The 14,941-nt window shown below is 34.7% G+C and overlaps 1 protein-coding gene across 1 annotated transcript in view; it reads left to right on the top strand.

The window, feature by feature from the left end:
• LOC111057576 (hemicentin-2) overlaps nucleotides 1-14,941 on the top strand; it is a 280,587-nt gene that overhangs the window by 213,801 nt on the left and 51,845 nt on the right. Inside the window, exon 3 of the mRNA XM_039423908.1 lies at nucleotides 523-834. Coding sequence (XP_039279842.1) covers nucleotides 523-834 — 312 coding nt within the window. The remainder of the gene's footprint in view (nucleotides 1-522; nucleotides 835-14,941) is intronic.

Raw genomic sequence — 14,941 nt, 5'->3', positions numbered from 1 at the left:
CAATATAAAATAGAGAAGACGCTCCTCTCACATTGATGCGGCAAAGTATTGGATTCCTTCAATACCTTGGAAATTCCTTGGAGAGAAACTGAGACACGGAAAAAAAATGTGATTAAATTTCTATCGACCTGATATTAATTTAATAAAGAAAATAACAAGCTTGTTTAGTATATAGCTTGTACTTGTAGAGGAAAAATACACGTGATATCAACTTGGCCTTCCTTTACTGAATCAGTAACTTGTTATGGAAGTTTATTACCTATTATGCTTCATATTGCACAAAGTTGTATATTGTTCGAACTACTATAGTTCAAAGTTGATTTTGAAAAAATATGAAATAGGAACACAATATTTTTCTTCAATATATAAAATCATCATCTCAACTACATATTGAACACATCATTGAACTACATCTTGAACATCATGATCACTCTTATGGTACAGTATTTCATTCAAAATTCAATCGACCTATTATTTCAGTTAGCGGAAATTGCAACGTACTAGCGTGGTGTTTGTTTGCAGAAGCGCCAAGCGCCCTATACCTGGTGGTGGAGGAGCGACGCCTGGACCCGGGCAACGAGTTCATTCCGGTGAAGGAGAAGATGCGACTGGTGGTGGAGTGCGTGGCCGAGGGGGGCACGCCACCTGAGGAGGCACGCCTGCTGTGGGAGCCAGCTGGAGGGGAACCGGTCACCATGGCTGGCGGGGTTGCCAAGTCGCGCTACACCATCGACAGCCTCCAGCGACACCACCACAACTCCACCCTGGTCTGCATCCTCCACCACCCCGCCCTGCAGGCGCCCGCCAACGCTTCGCTCAGGCTAGACGTGCAATGTGAGTGCTGTCAACACTAGTTATTCATTAATTAAAGATTAATTAAAGCTATTATATTTCGACTTTAATTGATAACTAGTAGTTCTGCGAACAGTAGACCTCGCTCATGAATACAACTCTCAATCTAATGAGAAGGGCCAGTAAGTACAGTATATTGTGAAGATTTAGCCATGTCATCTAGTATTTTCCCCATTGAAAGTGTTAGACACTGTTTGCAGGGACACCGGACTTATCAAGGAGGTATCTTTATATCGTCTCCATATTCACAATATAAACATATATTACAACTTTCTAATAATTTATTATAAGAAATCGGTCAACTGACGGAAAAATGGAATATGCAGTAAGCAATTTAGATGATGAATCGTCTCACAGACGATGGTAAGATGGAAAATGATTCTAAATAAGATGGGTTCATTGGTGACAATGACAGGAGGTTGCTAATGATGTTTTTCATGAAAAGTGGATTCAATGTTATGGCTTGTTATGCCTATGCAGAATGTAGTCCTAAAAAGTAGGAACATGAGTTGCTGTTTCTTCAAAGATACGAAAAAGTAACTTTTCAGGTTATTCTACGGTTTTTTAAATATTACAAAAAAACCGGAGGTCTTACCAAAAATCGTTACACATACGTTTCTGCGCCTTGTTTCAAAGAACTTGCATACCAAATTTCATCCAAATCGGACAATAACTGCGACTGTAACTGCGGTACAAACAAACAAACAGACAAAAGCCGATCGAGTCGAAACTAAGACCTCAGCTTCGCTTCGGTCAATAATATTGTTTGTGAAGGTAAAACCCTAGAGAAAAGATAGCATAAGAAGATATTCCATTGTATAGGTCGTTTATGTTTGAAATTTCAAGCCAATTACTGTTGACTAATGTCTATCATTACTATTACGCTATTCAATCAAACATTCAGAATTACACTATCAACAGAAAAGTACTACAGGGTTACACACAAAACGATTACAAATCTAATTTATGGTGAGAGTGTGAGAATAGTACAGTATGAGAGACTACCAGCGTCACATAGCTTTACGAAAAATAACTACTAGTAGGGCTTGAGTTAACATTGAAAATTGGAGCATGAACGCCCTATACCATGGAATAAATTATCTCCTTTAGCTATATTTTCTCAATGGTAAAACCCATTGGTTCAGTCTTATTTCAATTTCAATTTCAATTTATTTATTCACTCACACACACACATGAGATACATCAATATGAAATAAAAATTAATTACATCAATTTATTGTTTCTATATTGGTGAATGATTAAATTTAGTAGTATTTTTCACATAGATGAATACTTTGATTTTGCACTTCGAATTAATTCGAGCGTCTTTCTGCGTTGAAGTCTTCTTATACCATGCACGTTGAGCAGCAAGATTGTTTCAACGTTCACATATTCACATAGGCCATCTTGAAATAATTGATCAATTAATACTCTTCAACTCATATTTCATGGAATGCGGTGAGTAATCAACTACATTACCAGTTTCTTGTCAACTAGTGTAGGCCTATAAGCCAGCATATAGGCTACATATTGAAATCTGCATGAATGAGGAAATCGAATGAAATTCCATTATTCGTTCGAGTAAACAGAGTGGAAACGATAATTAATAGTCTTCTATTATTCAGAGTAGTAATCTTCAATCATTCACCGTTTATTGTATAGAGGCCTACATTTTCCCCAAAATTTGGTAACTCAATTAAATAACAGCTCGATTGACCCAAGTGTATTTCCTAGTAGTATAAATGAGGATATTTGAAAAAGGTTTAAGCAGTACTTAGTGGTTTTGCATCCTTTATAATACACAATCAGGTATAATGCAAAATAAAGACTACTTGACTTACTATCTGGTGTGGAAAGGAGACTCATAAAAGAACAACATATTTGTTGAGAGAGAGATTGATTGATTGATTGATTGAGTACTTTATTTATGTAGATTACAATATATACTGTCTTATACACTTATATACAATAGCTTACAATACAGCAAAATTATAGATGAATTTACATGATATAGACTAAGAAAATAATTATTGAACTGTATATGATATGAAAAAGCAATTTGTAATATAATAACTAAAGATAATAATTATATTGTTATGCATCTACATAAATTGGCGGAGCTTTGGACATATCAATGTCCATTCTTCGGAAAGAATATTAAAAATATCCTCCCCACTAAGAGAGAGAGAGAGAGATTGATTGATTGATTGATTATATGCCTTTATTAGGGCGGAGTTAGGACTCCTGGTCCTCTCTACCACACAACCCTTTACAATAGAAGAAAAATTCACATAATAAAACGGAAAAAAAGATTACATATTATGTAATAAGATTACATAAGATTAACATAAGTAAATAAAACTCTTGATCAAAATACAATTACAGATAATAAAAGAGAATTTTAAACTTAATTTATTAATACAATTGGAAACAATATTTCAAATTCCACTAGAAAAATCATATAGGAAAACTTATCAGAAATGAAGAAATGAAGATCTAATCAAGTTGCCACTCATTCACACATGCACACAAAACAACCCTAAAAACAAAGATTTTACAAGGTATAATAATTATCATAAAACAGTATAAGATGAAATATTTTGTATCTGTAGTTGCATAAAAGGTAAAAATGAGTTAAATTTATGTAGATTGATACAATGTAAATAGACAATAAAAATAAAGCTAAACCCGACCCAAGCCTAATCTGCGCCACCAGATCTCAGCCAATTCAATACTGCCGCGCCAAACAGAGCTCGATCGCCAATACTCTTCACAGTTGGAGGCAACAGATTCCAGATCCGGCAAGCTGATACATGGAATGATTTATTATACATAGATGTTCTATGGTTTGGAATAACCAATAGTTGGGAGCCCTGCCTGGTACCTCTCACACTACGATCCCCAATAAAAACAAATTTATGAGCTAAATAACCTGGGGTTTTAAGATGCAACAGGTCATGAAGCAGCATCAGAATGTGATACTCCCTCATTTGCTTGAGCTTTGGCACATGTAGTTGCTGGTAAAATGGGGTGATATGATCATCTCTTCTTAGATTGAAGATGAACCGGATGCAATAGTTCTGAGCCCTCTGCAGTCGCTCAGACAAGGCCACAGTCATGTCATTGATCACAATGTCACCGTAGGAGAAGTATGGGAAAATCAATGACTTAACCAGCATCACTTTCACATGAAGTGGAATGAAGTCACTAACCTTCTTAAGCGAGTGGATACCTGCAAATACCTTATTACCTTATTATAGAGAGAGAGAGAGAGAGAGAGAGAGAGAGAGAGAGAGAGAGAGAGAGAGAGAGAGAGAGATTGATTGATTGATTGATTATATGCCTTTATTAGGGCGGAGTTAGGACTCCTGGTCCTCTCTACCACACAACCCTTTACAATAGAAGAAAAATTCACATAATAAACGGAAAAAAAGATTACATATTATGTAATAAGATTACATAAGATTAACATAAGTAAATAAAACTCTTGATCAAAATACAATTACAGATAATAAAAGAGAATTTTAAACTTAATTTATTAATACAATTGGAAACAATATTTCAAATTCCACTAGAAAAATCATATAGGAAAACTTATCAGAAATGAAGAAATGAGAAATCACCTAAGATCTAATCAAGTTGCCACTCATTCCACATGCACACAAAACAACCCTAAAAACAAAGATTTTACAAGGTATAATAATTATCATAAAACAGTATAAGATGAAATATTTTGTATCTGTAGTTGCATAAAAGGTAAAAATGAGTTAAATTTATGTAGATTGATACAATGTAAATAGACAATAAAAATAAAGCTAGAGAGAGAGAGAGAGAGAGAGAGAGAGAGAGAGAAAGAGAGAGAGAGAGAGAGAGAGATAATTTTTATGAACCTGACTTTTGTGAACATTACAAAATATATTTAAACTGACAAGAAATAAACTTAAGTTATATTAAATAAACTTAATCCCCTCACCGATTGACTGACTGGTGCTGTCACCATGCGAGAAAAAAATCACTAAGTAAGCCTACACAATATGAGTCAGATGTAGCTTGTATTCACAACTGTAATCTGAATCATAAGAGTTCTACAAATTCTTAAAGTTTTTTCTGAAAATTTGTTCGATTTTTCAGTCACATATTATGATTATTTACCTGTCTTAGGTGCTATTGGATACAATTACAATAAGTTTGATCTTCAATTCAGTGTATCTTTTCAAATGAATCCATATAAATACAATCAACCTTGAGTTGTTCTGTAATCGGTTGTGGCCATTTTTATTTTGGCATGTGCTGTGGGGGCAAAACCGGCATTTTAGTGAGGGGCATAACCGACTGCAGTCGGTTTTACCCCTTGCAAATTGATAAGTTTCCCTTCAGTGTAATTTTATATAACCACTTAATTATTGAAACTGGTTTAGTGTTGTCTGTTTATTCATTGTTTTCAAATGTGCATATTTTATCAGTAGGCTGAACTATTGAAAACTATATCGTGAAAAGATAAATTTTAAATAAAACTGTTATAAGTTGCTTTAAAACCCACCTTTCAATACAATTCTTCATATCATGGATTCTGTTATGAGCCTAATTATAATTTATTCTAGAATGCAGGGAATGGATGGACCTATCCTGTGATTTGCAAATCAATCTCCTGCAGCTCTCAATAGACTACTATTTCTCAATTTGATCCTCTGTTTAATTTTTGTGCTGTTTAGACGATTACTGTGTGAATTGAAGAATTGACAATAATTCAGATAAATCATAAATATTATTCCTTTGATTATTATGAACTTGAACATGAGATTTATCATGTTGCATTTGATAGGTAAAGGAATGAATGAATAGAGAAGCCTAAAATTAATAATCATTCATAATCTCATAATAAACACACTACCACATGAAATCTCATCACCTATATGGGCTACTTTAACCAAATTAATAAAAACAACATGAAACTTGTCATTGAAACATTTTAACAACTAGTTTCGACCTACTTTGGCCATTTTCAAATTCAAATGTAAAAATAAACAAGTTGATACTAGATAATATAATTTCATATGATTTATTTATTTCTTATTCATTATTTTTTGGTTGAAGTTATTTAATTTAAATCATAATTATTTACTTTTGATTTTATAAAGAACAAAATTATTTAAGTCAAATTGAATTATAATTATTAAATAATTCCTAATTGATTTTGTAGTTTTATAGATATAAAATTCGTCTTTCACATTCAATTTATTACTCCCATTACTAAAGCTTAATATTTTCATATTAGAATTTATATCAATATAATTAATTATTATTAGTTTCAATTAAATGTTCAGCAAACGCCGATTCTTGAGTAGTATTTTTTGCAATGACCTCTATTCATATTCTAAACGAAAAGAGGGTTGGATCTAGCGCTCGAGCTGCAAAGGATGGGCTCATGAGCAATGCCATAGCCACCTCTAATACAAGGCCCCGGCCTACGATATAGCAACGTCGCAGCGTAGGCCTAGAATCTAATACATGATTGGTGAAAAAGATCAGCTGGTATTTTTTTTAATCTTTTTCACCAATCATGTAGTTTAACCAGATCACTCCCGTGTTATCGGATGGGCACGTTAAACTGTCGGTCCCGGCTGAAGTATGACAGTCGTAAGGCCAATTGACGGCTTAAATTATATATTCAGGCGGTGGGACCTTCCCGCAATGGACTCCCCACCAACAAAAGCCATACGAATTTACTTTTTTACCAATCATGTAATCAAAAGTGAGGAGAAAGATGACACCTTCATTTGTGATTTGTGTAAATATTTCAAAAAAATCACATTTTAGTCTCCTTTTTATTTTATTTTTCGTATGTCTTGACACCTTTATTCAAGTGAATATTTCAAGTAATCTCATGTTGTTTTCATTTTCCTATGTCATGACAACTTTGTTAAATAAAATTTTGTGATTTGTGTGGTTATTTCGAGTGTTTCTATGTTATTTCCATTAATGTCGGTTTTACCCCACTCATAAGACTTTTTGCACAAGAAAGTTATAAAATTATTACCGTTTTTATTATAATTAAATAAATGTATTTGAGTATGTATAGATATCATGAAATATGTAAAGAATGAGATTGACATCATATTTTGATAAATCTGCCAACAGATTTTCATTAATTGAACTTCAAACACTAGCTGGTCGGTTTTGCCCCACTTTCCCCTACTCAAACAGGAACTATTAAGGACTCTAGTAAAATTCGAACTAAATCAAAACAAGTTTACAAGATCAGTCTGTTCTTCACATTACAGAAAATTAACCTTTCAAATCTAATTTAAAGTCCCCAGGCGCCTTTCATTATTTTTACCCCAAAAAAATGGCTTAGATTGTGTCAGGAGTGATTAAACATTTTAAGAAATGCTAATCACACCAAACACAGTCTGTATTAGCGAACCCCTCCCCTTTTAGAAACAGTTCATATTCCACTTTGTTTTCCTTGTTTACACCTTTTAACCACGAATTATCTTTTCATACCTAGTTCCGTTGATCGTACTGGGTATTGTATTGATTTGATACTGACGGTTTATTGCTGTCCTCTGACACGCCCTGCGAGTTCGTAGTACAGAGCCCGTTGGTAGAATCCACTGCGGCCGTCCTTATAATGATGCGATGGTTCCTGGTCGATTGTAAAGGCGGTGGGTCGTCAACTCGTAAACCGCTGTTTGAAATGAAATAAAACTAAATAATTTCGGTGTCTCTAGCGAGAGTTCAAAGAAACTAACATTGATATAAAACACAATTCTATTACCTAACCTCAAATTAAAATCAAAATACAGGTGACCTACAAACTACTCTGTGTTCGCTTCAAAGTAGAACAACGACAAATCAAAAAATACAGTTGCTTCAAGAAAATTTATGAAATAACCGTACTTCAGTTTACAGCAACTTAAGAGCGGTAATAATTTACAAGACAATAATTATTCTTACCAAAAATAGTTTCCACTCCTTATCTCGTTGAGTTATCCCAGTCGTTATGATATTATGAGTCAGTTGTTTTATTAAGTACTCTTATTAAGTTACCTCAGCCAAAATTACTTTCAAGTAATTTAATATAACAGGGAACAATACGATTGGGCTAAACCTAGCCTCAAAACGGGTGACGTCCTTAATAGAAGGTTACATCAGATCACAAACTAAAATTTTGAAATTTAGTTTGAAAAATCAAACTAATGAACCTTTAAAGTACAAGTTACAAATCTTTTTTAATAAAATACGTACCTCTAGGCGGAAATTGTTCAAGTATAAAATCGAGCCATTCTCGTATCTTTCTCTTCCCTTATTTTACATGAAATTTACTAAAGCATAATAGAAGAAAAAATAATACTGAAGAATATGCACAATTTGGTCACAACCAATGATCGACTATTTTGACTAGAAGCCAGAACTAGAATTAATTGCAACAAAAAATCGGGCAGAGATATGCAGATGTCCCTGGCTTCAAAGTTTTCCAAGTGAGACGGGCAACGCCCTAGCAAAACCCGGGATAGAGCTCAATCAGGCTTGCCAATTAATAGAGTACAAAAATTGATTCCCCTCATAAGCATACCTCTCTCTCAATAATAAAGTGAGAGAGAAGACAAATAGTGAGACCGATATCCCTGTTCTCACGCTGTAAAATGATGACATCAGGCAACAAGCGATAACAAGACCATTACAGCCGACATAGGTTCTACTTAGTAGCAGAGAAAACTGTTATAATCCTGTATTCTGTTATTCTGTGGTAGTAAATAATTGCAACGATTTTAAGACACACTTGTGAAATATTCATTTTAGAACCTCTCCCAGAAATCACAATGCTTTTTAAAAACTCAAACATCATAGGACATATTCAGGCATGTTTTCAGTCAGTAATCGCAACTTTTTCCAAGTTGGGATTCATAATATAAGCTTACACATTTCTATATCTACATCAATATTATGAAATGGCCTCAAATATCAAAATAAAGCCTCGAAACTCTAGATTGAGTCAATGTTTCTAAGCCTTCACAGGCTTCTTAGCAAACGAAGGAGTTTAACGATATGAATTCACACGCAAATATGGAAGTTGGTTAGTTTCATTCTCAGCAGCACATTCGCAAGATTTTATTCGAAGTGTAAAACAAATAATATAAGGACTGAAAGGAGCAGTTAACGACTTTGAAGGCTCACAGAGAGTGAGTTCACTTACGAGCGAATCGCAGTCATCGCGTTTCTCTCCAATGGAGAGGCAGAGGCTCCTTACCTTCTAGTGGAGAGGCGGCTTTTGTTTTCTAATTCTGTATAAGCTCCCGCATATATAAACTTCCTCAATTACCTCTTCTTATGTTGTCGCTGCAAAAACATATTTTCGTTGGCAGTCTATGTCGAGTTTCCTCTCAAATTTCAAGTGTTCCCATCTTTTCATGGCACCAGCGTGAGAATAACATAGAATGGCTGCAGATATTATTTCTGTGTACGTGTAAAAGGCTCCCGAACAATCACTCTCACTCACTATTCAAACCACGTCCTCAAACAGCACAGCACTCTGCCGACTCTGCTTATCCGCTTGATATTCCTTCTGCAGAAGAGCGCTTCCAGTAATGAGGTTCCGTCCTATTAAATCCTCCAATATTGGAGGACATTCTTTTTCAAAGTGAAAGATAAAGAGGCTTCCAGCTTAATTCACTGTGATTTCCACACATGAAGTTTTTCCGTTGTTATCGTTCTCCTTGATATAGGACAATGAAGAAGCGTATTTTCTTCCATGAGCTCAACTCATTTGATAACAATATACCGTAAACGTTAGAACTTGGATTTCGGTTACATAATACCTTATAATTGGGAAGATTCTATTCTCTATATTTAAATTATAATAATAATGATCATTAAAAGAGTATCGAATATTACGGTTTGAGTAGATGAAAACATCTTCAAAACAATATTATCGTACATTGATTGGAAATAATGAACATGTAGGCCTAAAATGTAAATTGGGGAAATTTCATCCGGTTGTAAAACATCAATGTGATCAAGGGAAATCAAAATACTGCAGTTATGATAATGAGCATAATTCCGTTAATTATTATGTGATGTCAGTATGAGTATTGGGAAACGTTCATGTTCAAGTTCATAAGTCGTTGTCCCATGTGGACATTAGAGAAAGGAGTCATAATTTCAAGGATGGATGTTGAAACGCACATCACTCTCCTTTCCTTTCCTTTCATGTTCAAGCAAAAACTAAGACAGTTTCTCTTAAACGCTTGCTTTGAATATACAACAACACAGCACTAAAACCATTCAGAATTAGTAAGCTGCTGCTGCTACATACAATTTCGCAAACAAGCGGGATTGTTTTGTCTGGTTTTTCCTGAACTAGTAGATGGTAATGAAAGCTGAGTCTTAGGGAAAGGATCGAGTAGAGGATGCAGGGCTTCTTGTCTTTCGGCTTGCTATTAGATAAGGAAGAGTCCTCTCAGTGCTTTCAATTTCGTGTCGTGGACCATTCTAAGGACGGGTGGTTAAATAAAGGAACGAAATAAGCTTGAGAATAGAAGTAGAGTATAGTGAATGGAGAGAGATAGAAATAGTAAGAGAGAGAAATAGTGTGAGAGAGGAGCTTGTCTGGATGCTGAGCGTGCACCAGTGCGGATCGCTGATTACGCCTCCTTCATCGCATTCATTTTCTTCTCTATTCTCCTTCTCTTGCAAAAGAGATGAGAAAGGAATGCCTCTCCTCTTATCAGCATTCTTCACTTCCTTCAGGTCCTTCCTCTTAATTTCCTCGCGTAGCCTCCGATCCTAGGAATAACTCAAGCTATAAGCAAGGTAAGGTATTCCTCTTCAACGATATTACCATGAATGGAAGTACCAACAAATTTCTAATCATACTTTTCTCCCTCGAATATCATCAAAGACCATGGAGGTCGTTGTGGGTTGTGAAGTATCACTTAAATATTCTGTGTTAAATGAATTTCAATTTTTATTAATAGTAACATAGTCAGTCAAAAGATCAACCCCGATCGAGTGAAGATTCCATCCAATATGCGGTAGGTCACTTTATTCTCCCATAATGCTCTACGAATAAACTTCTCCCAAAATTGAAAATACACATTAGAGGAATTCACGTATTCTAATCAAGGTGAGCTCATCATGGAACTATCATTGAAGTCTCTTTCAACTATCAATATTATTTACACAGGACAACAAGATCTCTCTTTTTCGTGAATACTTCTTCACGTACTTTTAAAACTTTTCTCACTCTTCAATTGATGTGGATTCAAAATGGTATTCACTACTTGTGAATGGATAACCGCCCATATACCATTTACCGATAAATTACAACTCAATTATAATTGATTAAAGATAACTGCAAATTGAGACGTAAACTGCTATTATTATGCTCATTTGTGCTAGCTTTGTGTGAATTTGAACATTATAATACGATATCAACTCGTCTATAAGACTCACATCGCGTCTCAATATGCAGCCAGCCTATTATGTAGTGAACCCAACTACTGGTTACTGGAAGTATAAATATTTAGAGAATTTGAATATTGATAACTACATTTTTCCTCCACCTACTGTCTAAAGTCACTTTACTCCCTGAAACCTAATACTAAAGTGTCACTTTCTCGCTCTCGGTAGTAAAAAACAGAAAAACTGCCTAGGGAGGAAAAGTGACTCCATTTAAATAACATGGGGAGCATCTCTATTTTGAAACTTACATTGTAATAGGTTAGAAGGTCTAAGCTCAGATGAGAAAGCATAATAGAGGTGTCTGTCATTGAGTCAACTGAATTCAATAAAACAACCAGAAATTTGATCAACTCATGAAATATATGTTTGTATGATAATTATTATATTCCTAATATTAGTAGACGAAAAACATTTATACAATTTTTAAAATATTTTATTCTATTCAAAATACCAGCCAACAAATATTTTTGATCTGCAATTCAAATCTGAACCGCGTGATCTGGAGTCAGCCATTTTTGGTAGCTGCCCAGCTGATATAATTGTTACAACTTTTGCCGATAGATAGCGCAATCGGCAGTGCCAATCAGACGACCGGTTTTTAGGTTTTAGATTTAGGTTATGTTGTTAGGAATCATTGTCACCAATACGTAAGTTATTAGAATGATTTTATTTGCAGTTTCTATTAAAAAATGTAGATGGAGGAAAAATGTTGTGTACATCACAAGCGAAAAATACTTTTTCTCCCTCAGGAAAATTGCTGCCCTCGGCTTCGTCTCGGGCTTCAAACTTTTTCCCACAGGAAGAAAAAGTCGTACTCTAGATATACAAATAACTATTATTAAATATGGATTCATCATTCAGTTTATCTATTAAATATTATTTCTGTCGAAGTTATATTGCTTATACTACGTAACACAAAGTTAATTTCAATAGCATAGTATGGTTCAAGTGGTATTGGTATTTCTCAATCCATCATAAAAATTTATTTTGTAATAAATCTTTTATAAGAGAGTTCATAGAGAGGATAGAGATTTCAATCGAGGGAAGATCTGTAGACTTATATAGTTATTATAGAGCGGGCTATGTGTATCAAAGGCTATGTGATGTTCACTCTATTACTGCTCTATAACTGACTTTGCCAACAAAATAGAATTCCTCCATTTTGGAAGTAGTGAATATTGTCAAAACATAATAATGATACCAATGAACAGGAGCAAGGAGCTGGCTTTCAGAAAAGCTACAGTTTGCCACATGTTATTGAATAAAGTTGGACGGCGAAGTGAACATTGAAACGACCAATTTAATTCATCCAACAAGTTTTGATTGGAATATTCTTGATACTTCTTGTTGGTGACGTCATCATAACCGAAATTCGTGTTGAGTGTAGAGGCTCAAATTAATTAGTGGTTATCCACCAAACTTGACTTCATATAACAGCCACTTGTTTCAATATGGAGCACCGACTCTATCATAACCATAATAATTTGATACATGTGAGAACTGAGCCACATTTGGTTACATTCGGCCCTAATGAATTCATCTTTCGTAACAAATAAATGAGACCTAATAGACTCCATGTGGCTTCCAATTTACAAATCCAATTGCGTAGTCAGGTCTTTCTATTTATGAAGCTATTATGGGTTATTCGATTTGTCGTCAGTATCTTGAAGCTGAAACGGGTAACGATATTATTATATTGATACTGTATACTGTACTCGTCTTAAACATAGATTACAGCTATTACAGAGAAGATACTGTTGAATACATTACTAATTTAGAAAGATTCAATGTTGCTACACAAAGGATTATTTTGAATAGCACCTATTCAGTATCGTTTTAATTAATGATCAGCTTATTTATCTCTTGTTTATTGAACGTATCCTGGTTTGAGAAATTTATTTGTTTTACGTGGAACAATATTCTAACTTTCCCAATATTATTAAGAATGTAGTTTCTCGTCTTCATTGAATAAAACACGCTATGGAGGCAACTTTCCCTTTAAAATTTATTCCACCTTACAATTAAATATTTCCAAGAGCCCCGTATTGATGTTTATTCACAGATATATTGTGCTTGAAGGAAAAATAATACAAGTTGGATTCATTTCAATCTACTTCGTTAGATGAAGAGTAATCTTAACTCAATTATATGTAACAACAAGGTTGCAAAAACATCTTGCATCACTAAGCTAATATCAGTCAACCTTATTGATATGCTAAGTCTGTCTGTGTGCTATAGATAGTTAGTAAAGGGTGTGCCGAGCACTATTTTTAATTCAGGCCTTTTCCCAAGTTATAATAGTACATTTAATACGCAATAGACTAGAGCCATTATTGTAAGTGAGTTAGCGAAATAAATTATTTTCTCTCTCTATTATGAACGACCATGACTTCGAGTTTCCCATGATAGATATTTAAAAATTGTGGCTCCGAGTCGTCGAGGAATGTAGATTATGGAATTATCTCTAAAACTTAGCCTTCCTGTCGCGACATAGAGTGCGATAAGTTGGAAAACAGCAAGCATTGAAATTATAACAAACTACCGATATTGCAGTTACTATTTGGTCCAAAGGCTCTAGAAGCCACGCGACGATTGGTCAAATTGATTCCCTTCGCCCAATAGGAGACCTGTTTCTGAATACAGTAGTGGGGGGATTCCTCAGTCGAGAGACCAGATTACGTTTCGGAGGACTTTGCTAGGAGCACTACGAGAGTAAAGATGTAGTCATTATGTTTCGCCCTTTTTGGGCAGGTTTACAAGTTTATATCATTAGTTAATGTGGGAGCTAGTTTTATTTTTATTAAAGTTTAAATTTTCTAGTAGTGCCATGTCCTGAAAAGTTTAATTGTGTTTCTTCATCATGTACGAATAATTGTTTCTTCAAATAACCGCTAAGCGGTTCATGTGTGTCCCCAAACCAACTTCATGTACTACCACCACTTTGGTTCCGCAATTTTATGTAACACCGCTTCAAGACACCCGTTCAGACGACAGGTCTAGGGACGTAGGAGGACGTCGCCGTCAAGCCAAATTCAACCGGTAAAAGTTCACCGCCAAAAACAAGGTACTGTAACCCCGACGATAAAGCAACGTACAGACCAACGAAAGTGCAGTGTAGTGAAACAAAGGTTCATTCGAGAATGTCAATCAAAAGTGGGGATTCAAAATTATTATGAAATGGGTTAAATGAGTTACTATCGACGAAATTTGGGTTCAACGGGCTTTTCTTTCTTGAGTAATTTCATGTTGAAATTAATTTGTTATTTTATGACGGATATTGTTTGGTTTTGTGACGTATTGCTATCTAAACGAAGGATAGTAATGCGCCCCCAAATCAGATGAAGAATGTCAACAAAGTAACATGAAATTGTTGTTTCTGTTGTTCGCTTTTAGTTGCCAATGTTTATTGAAGCTGTTTGTATTTTTCAATTATTTCAAATTGTAGTGTTATTCTATAGTAGAAACCTATTAAATCAGGCATGGCAGGATTAATTGAAGTTTTCTTGACTCTAGCCCGTTCACCTGCATGAATTAGGTATAGACTCAGGTGTTTTCTAGATGTGTCGGCCTATTTCTAAATTCTAAATTTTATTCAAAATTATCTTCTTTATCATCTTTTAAAAGG

Source organism: Nilaparvata lugens, chromosome 3, assembly GCF_014356525.2.
Source record: "Nilaparvata lugens isolate BPH chromosome 3, ASM1435652v1, whole genome shotgun sequence".
Taxonomy (NCBI): domain Eukaryota; kingdom Metazoa; phylum Arthropoda; class Insecta; order Hemiptera; family Delphacidae; genus Nilaparvata; species Nilaparvata lugens.
The sequence above is the reverse complement of the archived record's forward strand: the minus strand, read 5'-3'. Positions and strand labels throughout refer to the sequence as shown.